The sequence below is a fragment of the Sinocyclocheilus grahami genome, unplaced genomic scaffold (genome assembly GCF_001515645.1).
Source record: "Sinocyclocheilus grahami isolate Dianchi unplaced genomic scaffold, SAMN03320097.WGS_v1.1 scaffold52.1, whole genome shotgun sequence".
In the NCBI taxonomy this organism is placed as follows: domain Eukaryota; kingdom Metazoa; phylum Chordata; class Actinopteri; order Cypriniformes; family Cyprinidae; genus Sinocyclocheilus; species Sinocyclocheilus grahami.
The window spans coordinates 2,515,604-2,531,362 of NW_015505231.1; the positions used below are offsets into that span (position 1 = coordinate 2,515,604).

A 15,759-nucleotide genomic window follows, 5' to 3' on the forward strand; every position below is an offset into this window, starting at 1 on the left:
TGTGTGTGTGTTTGTGTGTGTGTGTGTGTGTGTGCGTGCGCGTGTGTGTGTGTGTGTGTGTGTGTGTGTGTGTGTGTGTGTGTGTGTCTGTGCTGAGGGTTCAGAATCAGTTCTCAGGTGTGGAGGGAGATTGATTTTAAATTATTAAAATGTAAATGAGCAATCTGGGCAGGAGGATTGGGATCTAATTGGAGTCAGAGAGCAATGTTTGAGGTGAGGCAGTGTGTGTGTGTGTGTGTGTGTGCGTGTGTGCGTGTGTGTGTGTGCATGTGTGTGTGTGCGTGTGTGTGTGGAAAAGTTAAGTGTGAGGTGAAGTGGTGTGTGTGAGAGCCGTTGAACAGAGAACATTTCTATTTCTTACACTTACATTAGTTATGCTCACTAAGGTCCTGTTCTACCTGGTATTAACATGCATTTCAAATGTATCTCTTGTGACCACTTGTACACTGAAAAAATGATACTACATTTTTTTTAAGGTAAGTGGTTGCAAACAATTTATTTTAGCTACATTTAATTAAAAATATATATGTTGAAAGTTAATCTACTAAATTTGTTCATTTAAATGTAGCTCAAATAAACTGATTGCAACCACTTACCTTAAAAAAATGTGTAAATTCAATGAATCATTTGTAAAGGCCTAGCCTATTGTCTATTTATAAGTCTATTGTCATTATCGTAGCAATGTATGAAGTTGTATGTAACTGATGCATGTTACATACAGTTTCATACATTCAATGAAACAAAGCTCAGAGTTCACTTTAAAACCAATCAGCATTCTGTTGGTTAACGTGGTGAATTTGCATAGCCAACTTGACAATGTTTTACCCTCATGCGAAATTCCAGATTGTGTAGTACTGAAATTAACAACGATTAATGTGAACACCTTTATTTTAAACTGTATACATCACTTTTTGCGAAAGCGGGAAAAAAGTGGGAAAGGAATCAAATAAAAAGGATAAGGAGAGCAGGTGCAACACTGCAAAGGCCTATCCACACTAAGACAAATCTTTGGTGCAATAAATATATTAATTTAATTAGGACTGTCAAAATGAACATGTTAATGATGTGATTATTATTATTATAATTTTTTTAATATGTAATGCAAATAACTTAACACCTTTTTTATTTCCTGGCATCCTTTGGTTAGCGTTACAGTAGACTTTATGAACACGCTATCAACCACAATAAGATGCAAAAGAGAACTTAATTTGGTACTGGCTCACTGTCTGTGAAGCAGCTTTCTGTGAACACATGCATCTGACATGTGTGCGCAGAAAGCTGCTTCAGACAGTGTTCTTACACAAAATTGTCAAAATGCTGGTTTTGGCGGGTGAGCACATAAACACAAACTTAAATGAGTTAAAATGTCCTAAATGATCATAAAGAGTTGGGAGAAAATCAGATGTGTGTGTCAGATCTGCGTAATGTGCATCAGGTTTTAAAATCACGGGGCTGCTTGCTACAGTCTGGCATTGATGTAAATCAAAGAACAAAAGAGGGAGGGAAAATCTTTCACTGCTCTTTGCTGATTAACTTTTGAAGCTCGAGTAAAGATTAATCTATATTCAATGTATAGGTTCACTTATTAGTGACTTATCACTTATTTATTTATATAAAATGTAAAAGTTCACTTAAATTAAAAGTTTTTTCAAAGTTATTTTTCAAAGCATATTAAATGTTAAAAGTAATGGCTTTCAATTATTCTGTAATGTTGAAAGGCTATAATTATGGGCAAAACTTTAGAGGAAATGCATTTAAAAGAGACATCAGTAGCAGTATTGGTATCAGTGATAGTGGTCTTCATTAGGCTACTTAGTAAAAAGATGCCATTAAACACCTGTTTAATATATACCATCTTTATGTTGTTTCTACAAAAAGTATTCAATGTGAAATTATAACAATATAAATATATTAATATACAATTAATCACTATTAATTACAGGAAAATGTGCTATAAATTAGCTAACTTTTAATCGATTTAATTTTTGTGGCCAACATTTGTGTTGGTGTTTTGCTTTCTCACAACACATCCCATAAACATTATATTTTGAGTGAGTGTGTGGCAAATAGGTTTCACTGCTATTGGTGGCATATTCATGATGGCTAGTGTATATAGTACATATGCGATGTGTTTATGTGTCTTTTTGCCTACCTGCATATGTGGTTTCAGGGCCTCAGACAAGAACCCATACCCCTCTGGTATTGTGACAGTGAGTTTTACATGGGTGGCAAATCACATTTTTAATCTAGTTTGCTTACATTCTTTGGATTTCTTTCAGTCTGCTTTATTTCCCAAACCAAGTCCTGACTATCTTTTGCCCTTGAACCAATCTTTTATTGTCTTCTCAACCATCTCTTCTCTCTCGCTCTCATCCTTCAAGAGGTTTCTATCTTCATCTCTCTCTTCCACTTCACACCTCCATCTGTCTCCCACCTTCACCTCTATATTCAGTGCTCTAGTGTCCATTTCACCTCTTCTTTCACTCTGATTTGTGTGCCTACTCTTTCACTTAATCCTCCTCTCTGTCCTCGTCCTCTCACCCTCATCTCTCTCTCATTCTCTTTCTCTCTTAGTAAATGATATGAAGTGTATGACCTCCATCCATGTAGGGCAGAGACTACTTTCACCCTATTAGCCTTTCTCTTTCCTGTATTAGCAGTAGCTGTCAGGTTGTGCTGTGGTATTCAAAGCACTCATTTTCGGCACGTAAAATGAAAAGAGTATGTTTTTTTTTTCTTTTTAAAAATAGTGTTCATGTGAGCTCTTGGTCAGGCTTCTTGTCAAATATGATGCATGTAATGATACAATAACTGTTTTAAAAAAAAAGCTTTCCACTGTCTGTCATTGGCCAAAAATGTTCTGTTTGTTATCTCTGTTTATTATGCCTGTTGCAGGACATTTCATTTTTAATATATTTGTAATTTAATATATGTTTTATGTCAAGACATTAGCTATACATTACTGATTAAGTACAATCTTTAAGATTGTAAGAAGTCTATGTTCAACAAGGTTTCATTTATTTGATCAAAAATAGAGTGAAAACAGTTATATTGTGAAATATTATTACAATTTATTACAACTGTTTTATTTTCAATGTATTTAAAGCAAAATTTACTCCTGTAATGAGAAAGCTGAATTTTCAACAGCCACTTAGATCATTCTAAGATGCAGATTTGGTGCTCAAGAAACAATCATTATCAGTGACTTGTGCTGCTTAATATTTTTGTGGAAATGGTGCTGCATTTTTGTCTGTCACTATTGATCTGCTTAATGCATCCTTGCTAAATACAAGTATTAATTTCTTTCAAAAATTGAATGTTTAGTGTATAATTTACATTCAAACAGACCTAAAGGCTTGTGGTGTTCACAAGTTTATAATTTGGAGACCAAGTCAGTTCTAATTTTATTTGATTATATGTCTTGTCAATTTCTCGCTTTTTAAAGTTTTTGCCAAAATCAACCTACAAATAGCTTCTTACATCTGTAACTGCTTACGTTGGAATAGGAGAAAGTATGTTACACTGAAAAATTACACGCTTCACCTTTAAGTAGACCGGGAAAGATTCAGGCCACTTTTCTCAGTGGTCTAGTTAAAATTGGCTAAACTCATCTCCTTTGCCAGAGAGACATATGGGTAAGTCTTTCTGACTTATGCACTTTCAGTAGTTAGTGAGAAGTTTCCTAGAAACTGTGCTGGCTTTTCCCAAAGAGCACTTCATTATCTCATAAGAGAAAGAATGGAGTTCAGTTTGTAGCAAAAAAAAAAAAACAGTATTCCCCTTAAACCCCTTTGGACAGCCCAAAGCAGACTTGAGTTCAAAGACCAATCCCTTTGGACCTCATGGTTTGGAGTGCAAGTACAAGCAAGCCCTGACACACTTGGAGCTCTGTGAGTGTTTGATCTATATGTGGGATTTCCTCCGTGAAGTTCAGTGATGTTGTGCTGTGTTGTGTCATTGTATGGAGATACATGTATTTGGGTCTATTTTAGAGTCAAAATGAGGCTTTGATCAGAGCACGACAGAGAGTGTGCGAGTGTGAGCGGGTTTGCGGCTGACAGTTCTGGGTTGCATGTGCTGGTGTGTCTCCAGAGAAGGTCTCTAGGCAGATTGGAATTGTTTAATCTAAGTGTGACAGGCAGAGATGGGTAGAAACGTAAAATAGAGATAGATTGAGAGAAATACTCAGATTAATATGAAAACAGACTGCAGGGCTGCTGAGAGTGGTAGCATTTAAATGGAAATTAGATTTTAAAGTACGGTCTATATCATCTACATTCATTTTGAGTTTGTTTGCTTTTTTAGCCTCATTACAACAAATATACAGTGTTGGGGAGTAACTAGTTACATGTAACAATGTTACTCAATTCAATTACAAAATAAATGTAACTGTAATCCATTATAGTTACTGAGAAAAAAATGGTTAAATAAATTACAGTTACTTGTGAAAAAATGTAATGATGCCGGCACTGATAGCTACATGCTACGGGCATCCCGAGTTCGAATCTCGACATGAGGACCTTTCCTGATCCCGCCCCCTATCTCTCTCCCACTTCACTTCCTGTCAGTTTTGATCTGTCCTATTGTAATAAAGGCGAAAATGCCAAAAAATAAATCCCCAAAAAATAAAAGTGTTAACAATTACAAAGTGGGTTACATCTGAATATTTGCTGTAAAAAGCTAGGATATGTTGAATAAAATGTATTTGTTTTGCCTGTTTTTGATTGACCACTCTAAAATACAGTATGAGACACCAATGTTTCAGGAGTTTATAGGACACATGCTTATTCAAAAACTGTTTTATGTATATGCTTTACTTTTTTAAAATTAACAGTTTTTTTCCAAAGGCATTGTTAGATGCCAATGTTTCCTGTTATAGCTATGCAAAGATTTGATTTCAAAAACAGTATCACAGCTATTAAACTATTTCTTATTATTTTAAATTTGTATTTAACCTCAGAAAGATCTCAAACAGAGGTGTTAAAGGTGTCATATGATGCGATTTCAAGTTTTCCTTTCTCTTTGGAGTGTTACAAGCTGATTGTGCATAGATAAGATCCCTGAAGTTGCAAAGACTAAAGTCTCAAAACCAAGATATACTTTATCAAAGTTAAGACTCTGCCACGCCCCGCTAAAACGGCTCGTTCTAACACGCCCCCACATATCTACCTCACTATGTGGAAATATTTGCATAATGCCACCCAGATGTGCACGCAAAGAAAGAAAGCGTGGTTTCAGTAACCGCAGTTAGTGTTGAAGCAGCCATGTCAGGGAGACACTGTGTTTCTAGGCGAAAGCAAAAGCACTTTATTTGGCCTTCCGGAAGTAGATGCATTTAGGAATTACTTACAACAGAACAGCAATGCATTTTATGGACGACCGTTTTGTGAATCTAGGAGAGGAGGTAATTCTGACTTTGCTATGACAATCTGGCGCTTCTGAATCAGCTACTGTTTTGTTTTTGTGGTGACTGTGCTTTAAAATTAAATTACTATAATCTTAATTCAAATGAAGTCTGTATTCTGCTAAATGACTAAAAGTAAAAGTAAGTCTGTATTCAAAATTCAAATGAATTTTGAAGTCTGACAGTAATCAGTGTTGAGTACTACTGTAAGGTTAACCCTGCCTGCTTTAAATGTTTGAAATCGATTAACATCTGAGAACATTCGTTCTCAAATTAAGTAATCAAATGTAATCTGTTACATTACTTTAATAAAGTAATTTAAATAGTTACACTACTTATTGCATTTTAAGTAGGGTAACTTGTAATCTGTAACCTATTACATTTCCAAAGTAACCTTCCCAACACTGCAAATATATACACTATTGTTGTTACACTACAAACATTTGGGGTCAGTAATTATTCAGGAAGGATTATTAAGTTTTATTCAGGAAGGATGTATGTAATTTATCAAAAGAAACAGTAAAGATCATTATCACGTAACAAATGATTTCTGTTTCAAATAAATGTTTTTCTTTTGAAGAGGCACAACTGTTTTCAACATTGATGATAATAATACAAAATGTTTCTTGGACAACAAATCAGCATACAGTACATCTAAAGGATCATGTGACAATAAAGACTTGAGTCGTGGAGAAAACCTAGCTTTGCCATAACAGTAATAAATTACATTTTGATGTATATTAAAACAGAAAAAAGTTATTTTAAATTGTAGTAATATTTAACCATTTCAAATTGATTTGACTGATTTTACTGTATTGTATTTTGATCAAATAAATGCAGCCTAGATATGCATAAGAGATCTTCAAGTTTCACCAAACTTCTGAATGATAGTGTACATCAAAAATATAAAAAGTAGGAAAATTTAATTTACATGGACCTCCCATGTCTTTCCACTGTGCTTCATTTCATTGTAAAATTGCATTTGAGCCCCAAGTCTCAAAAAGAAAAACAATCCTAAACAATGAACTTGACATTCCTCAAAGATGAATTAATTCTGAACAACACTCTCCACTTCCCACAATGCTCTGAGGTTATGGTTTCCTAGAACAGTAACAGTAAGACAGACATCAAAGCACTTGCAAGAGGAGACAGCAGCTGAAACTCACTGTCACACAGCCTGGGGCAGGGACAGAGACAGAGAGAGAGATGGGCAGAAAGAGCTAGAAGGGAAGAAACAAGAGAACAGTAACAGATCTGCAGAACAACAAAGGAGTGGATGAGAAAATTAAGGCGCTATGATACACACTCCTAATATGACTTCAAAGTGTCTGTTTATTCTAGTACCTGTTCATGTGTCATCAAAGTGTGGCACGGTATCAAGGGACTGTGTCTCACAGCACACCAGAGTGCTTGGTTTCACATGAAACTGAATGTTTAGGGGCTACACATACAGAATATACTGTACTATATACTCTTGTTTTGTCCATGCTTAAGGAAAAACACTGGCTTATCTGTAAGTAGACCAAGCAAACCATCTCAGAGGAACAGTATAGCAACACAGATTGTACTATAGGGTCATTTTACAGCCTCGCTCTCTATTTCTCTCTTACACACACCTTGTTGTTCTTCACGCCCCGAGGGTGCAGATAATAGTGTGTATCCTCAGCAGCAGCAGATTTCATGGCAGCGGAGGTGTCTCTGAGCCCTGCATGATAAAACATGAGACAGATGTACGTCTTACATGTTTTTGTGAGTGTGTGTGTCTCAATTGCCAAGGGGACGTATTTCCACACTGACACCCAAACACTCGTCTGACCAGTTTTTCACAGTCTCTCTATTCCTGTTATCCACTGTCTGAGGCTGTGACAAAGACATCAGCTGGAACATCCTTTCAATTATTCAACATATATTATTTTTTATATTTTGTAGACTATATATTTTGTAGCTATTTTCACAACTGGTTAAAACCTCAAAGATTGGCGGAGGAGGATCCTCACAAAAATGGATGTCCAAAAAAAAACTAAAAAAAAAGTATTACAGGTCAAAAAGATTCAGAGTTACATCGGGTGAATTGTAAAGTGTAGCTCATCTTCCATAACCAATGTGATGAGATTTCATGAAATTGAGAAGACTGAAATTGGAACCAAATGATTTTCTGACATGTTTAGAGTTGCTGGAGGCTGAACAGCGTGTATGAATGAGCTGGATGATACCTAGCTTTTTTCCTTTTCAGGGTTTCATTCTGGTGCTCAGGATGCCTGTGATTATGTGAAATTTGCACACACACACACAGACATGCACACACATCTATCAGAGGAAATCAATAATGGCTTTGCAAAGCTGTTTTTAATATTTATAGATTTCTTTAGTGTTGCCTGCTAAGGTTGTAATGGTTTGGGGTTACAGGTTCTTCTGAGTACACATGATTTACACCACTTTTTTGTTAAATGAATATATTTTGTTTAAAAATATATGAGAGTTATATTGATGTTGCTCTGATCTTGTTTTGTTAGAAATAGAATATGTAGGTTTAAAAAAATGTGGGCTATTTTTGAGAAATCTAAAGGGATAGGTAAACCAAATATGCTTTAAATTTTTTTTTTTTTTTTTTTTTTTTTTGTAATTATGGGAATAGAATTGGGAGTATATAGAACTGCAGCTGTGTGTTGCTGTCATGATTACTTTGTGGCATGTCTTCGGCACGGTAGATTTTTAGACTCAGCGTGGCCCATCGTAAAGAGACTCCAGCTGGCAGCAGCAAGTTACTTTCAATGTCATCCTGTTCCTCATTGGCTTCGCGCTTTTCCACCTGATAAACAAGTTAATCATAGATACCACATATAGATCAAGACCAAGTCACAGCAAAACACAGTTGTTGTTTTTTTTTTTTTTGGACAGGTAGGTAAACCAAATATTCTTTTAATTTTTTTTTTTTTTTTTTTTTTTGGTAATACTAGCCTATAGAAGAATTGTCATTTTTGGGTGGACTGTTCCTTAATTAATCAAATGATTTCAGTGGAGCTGATCCTAGTAATTCTCATATAACATTTTAATGGATATTGCAAAAGGTCTTTTTCTTGCATCACAGTGTAGAGTCATGTAGTTCATGAGAAAAATTCAAAGAATTCCTCAGTTTTTTTTATTAAAAGGGTTAAATGTAGTAATAACACAGTAATAACACTGTAACATCCAACACTGATGTTTTTGCACATTGATTGAGAATTTCAACCACAAATACAATGTGGTTTTAGTTTAAAAAAATGATTTTGAATGTATTAGGAAGGTTAAGATTTTTTTTTTTAATCATATCACCTTTGCTTATAAGAAAAGTATGAAGAAGCAGAAGGCAAGGGAGAGAGAGCTGGGTTTTGGCTCATCACCCTCATTCTTAATCTAGTTGGCAGAGTTTCATAATCCTAATACTCCTCAGTACTGTGCACTAAACACTAGAGCAATAAAGCTCACAGGAATAATGTATCTTTCTCTGTGTAGGAAGGAGTTGGAAAAAAAGAGAGAATGTATAAGCTAAAATTACAGAGGAAGAGCGAGACAGATAGATGCACAGTGATGTAAAGGTCGGGTAAGCAAAGCATTAAAAGTTCACCCCAGTAGCCATTAAAAAATACTGAATTAGCTGTCACATAAATCATCTCACAGCACCACTGTCACATTTTTTCCTGTAGGAAACCTACAATTTCAGTAGAGATATAAGCCAAGGAGAAGATTTTATCTTTGGATTCTGCTACTCCTCTTTAATCAGAGACCATGATATCCCACAACCCCTGTCTCATCTCCTGCAAGTCTCTAATGTATATGTTTTTGAAGAAGGGCCAGATCATTAGTCTATAGGCTTATCCAACACAATTTGAATGCTCTGTCACTGGCGGCTATGGGCTCGTGGACACAATGACACTGGCAAACGTAGCGAATTGGCTTTCTAATCTCAGCGGCACGGACAACAGTCACGCAGGACTAGCTTAATTGCTTGGAAAAGACAGAAAGGTTGGCAGTGGGATGCTCTAAAGCTAACAGCCTTTACTGTATTTTTGTGAATTCATTACAAACTTGCAATGTTAAATGGCATGTGGACTGTTTTCTTTTCTGTAGCTTTCAAATTCAGTTTTTTCTTTGTATAAAGCCTGTTAATAAATCTTAATTGATCATTTTGACATATCACATTTGAAATTATTAACCCTGGTTTCACACTGTTCACACTTTATCCTGTCTTAATAATTAATCCCAGGTTTAAAGATTTCTTACTGTTCACTTGTAAACTCTGGGTTAATGTTCTTATTTGCATATTTATGAGGTTAGTTTGCAATGTCCACTCGATGTTATCGACCTCATAATATGCAAACCAGAATACCGCTTGTGACAGGAACCGTAAAAGATTAGAGGTTTTCATAAACCAGGGTTTAAAGCAGTGCTAAGCTTCAAAGTTATGAGTGTAAACTGTTGATTTACCCAGGGTTAAAAGTGGCCTTAGTCCAGATTTTTAAAACACAATAATCAAGGTTATGCGCAGTGTAACAGCCCTTTGTGTTTCTCTCCTCCTCTTTATTTATTTCTGCTTTTATGATACGCTGTGATAAGATTAAGGTGTAAATAAAGTTTCTCCCTCTTTCCCAGGGGCTCATTGGAGAGAAGTACGGCAGCATTCGGGTCCCAGGGGAGGTGGAGTCGGCTGAGTTTGAGATGATTTTGGATGCGGCGGTGGAGGCGGGACTAGACACACGGATATTGGAGGAGTGGTATTGTCGGGATGAGAACTCAGTCCCACCTGCCTACTACCTAAAACCAAAAGCTGAGATGCTGAAGAACTACCAGAACTCTGTAAGTAGAGCAGGAAGGAACAAATATTTTTGAAGACCTGAGATATCTTTTAAGACATTAGTGTTTAGAAATAATGAAAATCTTTCTTTATAATTAGATGTATAGCTAATTCCAAAGTACAAGGTATGAATGAAATTAGCTACAAAGGACAAAATACTGGTTACCAAATTTCACAGTGTTAAGTGTTATATACCAATACCATTCAAAAGTTTGGGGTCAATAAGCTTTTTTAATATTTTCAAAAGAAGTCTCTTTTGCTCACCAAGGCTACAATTATTTTTAGCACAAAAACAGTAAAACAGTAATATTGTGAAACATTATTAGACTTTAAAATAACTTTAATTTAATATGTTTTAAATTTTAATTTATGACTGTGATTGCAAAGCTGATCTGATCTGATATGATCCTTCAGAAATAATTCGAATATATTAATTTGGTGCTCAAGAAACATTTCTTCTTATTATTAGAGTTGAAGACGCTTGTGCAGCTTAACATTTTTGTTAAAACCATGATACTTTTTTTTTACATTTTTCTTTGAGTAGAAAGGTTATATGAATAGTATAAATCTTTTGCTTTCACTGTCTCTTTTGGGCAATCTAATGCATATTTCTGAATAAGAAAAGAACCACAAACTTTTGAACAGCAGTGTAAAACGTGTCCAAATGTTGTTATTTCTTCATTATCACAATTTAAAGGAATTTGACATTTTTCAGTTGAAAATTTCAGTTAAATAGCAATTGAACAAATTATGATTTAATCAAAGGATACAGTCAAGACCTTTAAGGTAGAACAGGCTAAATTCCAATTTACAGTGGGCAGGCATACAGATTCAAAATTGGCTCATTTTTAGTACTGTTTGCTTGTTGATTGTCCCAAGTGTGAGGTGTTCCATTAACCCAGAAACTCTGTAAACAGCAAATGCAACTGGAACATGAATTTATATAAGAATAATAACACCCAAACCCAGACAGGAGACTTTATCACTTTATTTCAGAAGTCTAGTACACACCACTGCTTTTGACGCACATGAGAGGGCATCCAGGATTACGTTCAGCTTCCAGCAGACCTGACCTGTCCTGCACACACAGGAACAATCTGTAAATGTCAGCGGCTGACCGGTGCTGTTGCTGTTTTATATGGAGCACTGTAGAAATGGCAGGCCCGAGAGAGAACACTGTTCAATGCCTGTAGAGTTTATTAGCTTCATAAATTCAGTTTGTCTTTCATTAAACCTTACTGGAGCTCTCTCGTCCTTTCTTACACACACACAAATTCTGTTTCACTTTCTGTCACCCGTACACACAGAGATCATATAGTGTTGTATAAATCAGGTTGTAACGCAGAGTGGCTGCAAATTGAGGAAGCGTCTGTGAAGCTGAGGGTCTCTGTTGGACTAAAATGAGAAAAGCAGCAGGGACTGAGTTTCTACCTGCACTCAGCAGAAACACCCACTGATCTCGATCTCGATCTCTCTCTCTCTCTCTCTCTCTCTCTCTTTCTCTCTCGCTCTCCTTCTGTCCTCTTTCTCTCTGGTAGGTGACTGGGTTCATGACAAACACTTCTTAAAATATTACTTCAGTAACAGTGTGGTGTCTGCCTTCTCTTTCCCTGTTCAAGCAGACAGAGTCATTTGTATTGTTGGGTAAACTCTGGTAAATTGGACTCCTTTTGACTTCCCTCTACATCGAGTTCTTGTGGTCATGGAAATATTAGGAACTTTCAAATTTATAGGCATGACTTGGAAAAGTCAATGGAAAATCTCACGGAACTGTATTAATATATGTTTTCATATCAATATGTTTTAAATATAGTAATATGTTTTTTTCTCTAGGTATGCTGTACTAATCAGCTAGAGATTTTGCAAGTGCTTTATAAAATATTTTTTATTTTATATAAAAACTTTTTTTTAAATCCATATCTAATTAATCTTAAGTAAGCTATTTAAGAAGTAAGCTATTTCTTGTGAATGTGCGAGACTTTCGATTCATTAGCCACTATAGGTGAATAACTTGAAGAATAACAGAGTTCAGTAAACTAAAACTATCTGTGCTGCATTATTTATGATTACAATAATACATTAAAATATGACAAAAAATACCAGATTGCAGTATCAAGCAGCATAATGGACTATATGCAGCTAAAATAACTGGAAGTCTTGAGCATTCAAGTTAAAAATGCTCGTGCCTCATAAAAATAAGGTGGATCGTGACAAACAAAAATCACAGAGAATTCATATAAGTGCATTGGTCCAAAGGTGTGGAAACACATAATTCAGTCATTTTTCTGTGAAGTTATTAATAAAGTACAGTAGAAAACTAAAATAATGTTGGAGCTGTGGTGTAGCAGTTTCAGGTTTGATTCTGGCCTGTGTCATGTCCTGATGCCCCTTCTCTCTCTCTACTTGGCAGTTGATTATAAAAATAAAAATAGCAAAAGGGTTATCAAAATTAGTCATGTTCTTGAAATTCATGATCACATGGATTCTGATTGAAATAGCTGTATTTCGAGACTGAAACTTTGCCAAACCATGGTAAATGTGACAGCACCTTTAAAGGACAGAGGTCGAGTACTAATACAAACCCTAAATGCAGTTTGTGCTAGAACAAGATTAAAACTATGCTAGCTGTGCTACCTACATCGATCTAGCATTAAGGTTAAACCAAAAAGTGCTAATGCATTTGTTATTGTTTTTTGGTGTAATGAAAGACGTGTTAATGTAATTAATGTAATGGGGCAGGATGTAATGTAGGTTTTTTTATTGGTTTAAAAGGCTAACATACAAATAATGGAACCTTGAAAAACTGGATGACTCCATATGTGCTTTTACCCCACAGATGGAGTCAAGCAGCGTAGCAAAATCGAAGAACGACAAAGCATGGAGGGCAGTCTCAGAGGAAATCAAGAGGATCTTCAGAACCTCTGTTTTACAGCTGCAGGAGAAGGGGACCATGAAGAGCGGTCAAGCCAAGAAATTTCTTTGCTCGGGTAAACTCTAGTTATATTTACAGTAATGACTGTTCACAGCTAATAAATGTTTAGTGTTATTTTGCATGGCTTTAAATGCCTGAGTGGGTTTGCAATGTGTTTTGGAGTACATTGCAACTTCTATATATGTAAATATACTAATGGTACTTTTAAATCATTATGGTCAACTTATTTTCCACCGAGCTAAAGCTCCCCATCCAAATGCCTAAAATGACTTAATACTTGATATGATTCTCTCATCTATTTTTTGTAATAATCTCAATGTTCTGTGAGTAATTTTGCTGAAATAACATGTTTTTTGATCCATAGTCGAGTTTAATGTTACCATTCTTAACAATCACTGCCCTCTTGCTGATTTAGTGCTTCTGTTGGGGAGAATAAATGCATACTTGTCTATCTGTCTATCCTTGCAGTCACTGTCAACCTTGACAATTTTGAACAGGCCATTGTCATACTTTCTCCGACATTTACTATTTTGATAATAGCTTTTGAAAAAAACAATTAGCCACCTGGGATATGTCAATGTCTCTACATTTGGACCGTGATGCCGTTACACTGCTCTGATTGGGCATTGTCATCATATGACAACAATGAAAACAGAAGGGGAGTTACTAGCTATATTTTTGCTTATTTATATGATTCTACTGCAGACATTTACAACATGCTAGAATGAGTTTAAAGTAGTTCACATGATGCTTTCATACACATATACGGGATGGAAATAAACTCTGCAGGACAGTGGCCTTCCAGCACCTTTTGTGACTCAATGCGTGAAGCAATTTCCAACCAGCCACATCAAGGAAATCTGAGGATCTTAAGACACATTTTCACTCTAAACGTTTCAATGGTGCTTGATGCCTAACATTTAGGTTGTTTGTCTGTAAAATTATATGCATAATTAAAAAAGGCTGAATCATGCAACAGAGTCATAGTTTATAGATTTGTGGTTTCAAAGAGAGATCGTATTCAAAGCTCATAATGAATGTAAATGTTATTTTTATCCCGCTCTTGAAAGTCATTGTGACTAAATTAAAATTCGCCAGGCATTAGCCAGCATAAGAGGAGATCTAATCAGGCTAACTTAATTCATCCAGGTTAATCCAATATTCAGTGATACAGGTAAGTCTCATCACCATACCCCACATTAGAGACAGTGGGTCATCACCGGAGAAAGAACAGATTTACTGCTTGCTCTTTTATGTCATTCTGAGTGCATGGGCTTATAATTCAATCATTGATACAGTTAAGTCTTCATGTCGACATGCAATAGATATGAAACAACTGCATTCAAGAGGATCCCCTAAGTGAGGCATTTCTTTTTTTCCGAGAAGAATAATTTGCTCTCAGTCGCAGAGGTTTTACTTTCATTAAAACTGAGGTCTTCTGTCTGACTTCCGAGCATCAGTGAGTCTTTCCCTGATCTCGAGCTTGTGCAATCTGATGTCTGACGGATGTGGCATCTTGTGAGTCTTTATTAAAGGAAGCATCACTGCATCATAGAAAATAGGCATCACATTGGTATTACATTTCACAAGAAAATATGCAAGTAAAAATAAAAGACGGTAATGTTGGTCAGGGATCAGATTACCTGCTGACTCCCCTTGATCAGTTGTTTTGTAACATTAGACATCACATGCATGACAGAAGATTGAGTATGAGATAGTTTAATATAGTATGTATTTATTACATTGTGTAATAAAAGTGAAAATAATGAATGTTTTCACATCAAAAGTATTTTCCAAAACCTTTTGTGTGTATGTATGAAAATAATGAAATTAACTTCAGTATTGACCTTGTATCTATACTATATAGGCATTTTACAATATTTAGAATTTTGCATATTTTGGCATTTTACCATTACAATAAAATAAAATAACTGTTTTCTATTTTAATCTAAACTGTTATTTAATTCCTGTGATGACAAAACTCTGTTTTTAGTATTACTTGATTCTAACTAAATCTAATTTGAGTCTGCTAATTTGGCGCACAAGAAACATTTTTGATTACAATCAGTGTTGAAAACAGCTGTGCTGCTTAATATTTTTTTTATAGTATTTTTTGCTTTTTGATGAATAAAGAAAAAATTCTAAAGAACAACATTTGCTTGAAATATAATTTTTATAACATTATAAATGTCTTACTTTTGATCAACTGAATGCTGAATAAAGTTTTTAGTTTTTTCAAACAAAATTTGAAAAAAAAACTTACTTAACCCAATGGTAGTGTATTTAGTGTATAATGTACTGTATATCTTAAAGCAGGTACCCTATTTGTTTTTCAATGTGGTTTCTATTTTGATTACTAATACCAGAGTGAGGAAAATACATGCAAGATTGAATCGAGGTAACGCTTTCCTGGGGGATTTGTAGCCGTTTACTTGCCGCCTTTGCATCCCCTTCTTATGGAAGCCCGTTTCCGCCACTAAATAAAAAAATATAATTCTGTAAGTCATAATAATGAGAAACTTTCTCAAAATTATGACTTAGTATCTCGTTATAATGAGAAACTTTCTCGAAATAATGACTTAGTATCTCGTA

At 35.3% G+C, this 15,759-nt stretch overlaps 1 protein-coding gene across 1 annotated transcript in view; it reads left to right on the forward strand.

Moving 5' to 3' along the window:
- Positions 1–15,759, forward strand: part of LOC107583312 (NACHT and WD repeat domain-containing protein 2-like) — a 45,559-nt gene that overhangs the window by 21,426 nt on the left and 8,374 nt on the right. The window contains exons 4-5 of the mRNA XM_016269489.1: positions 10,034–10,237; positions 13,072–13,222. Of these exons, the coding sequence (XP_016124975.1) occupies positions 10,034–10,237; positions 13,072–13,222 (355 nt within the window). The remainder of the gene's footprint in view (positions 1–10,033; positions 10,238–13,071; positions 13,223–15,759) is intronic.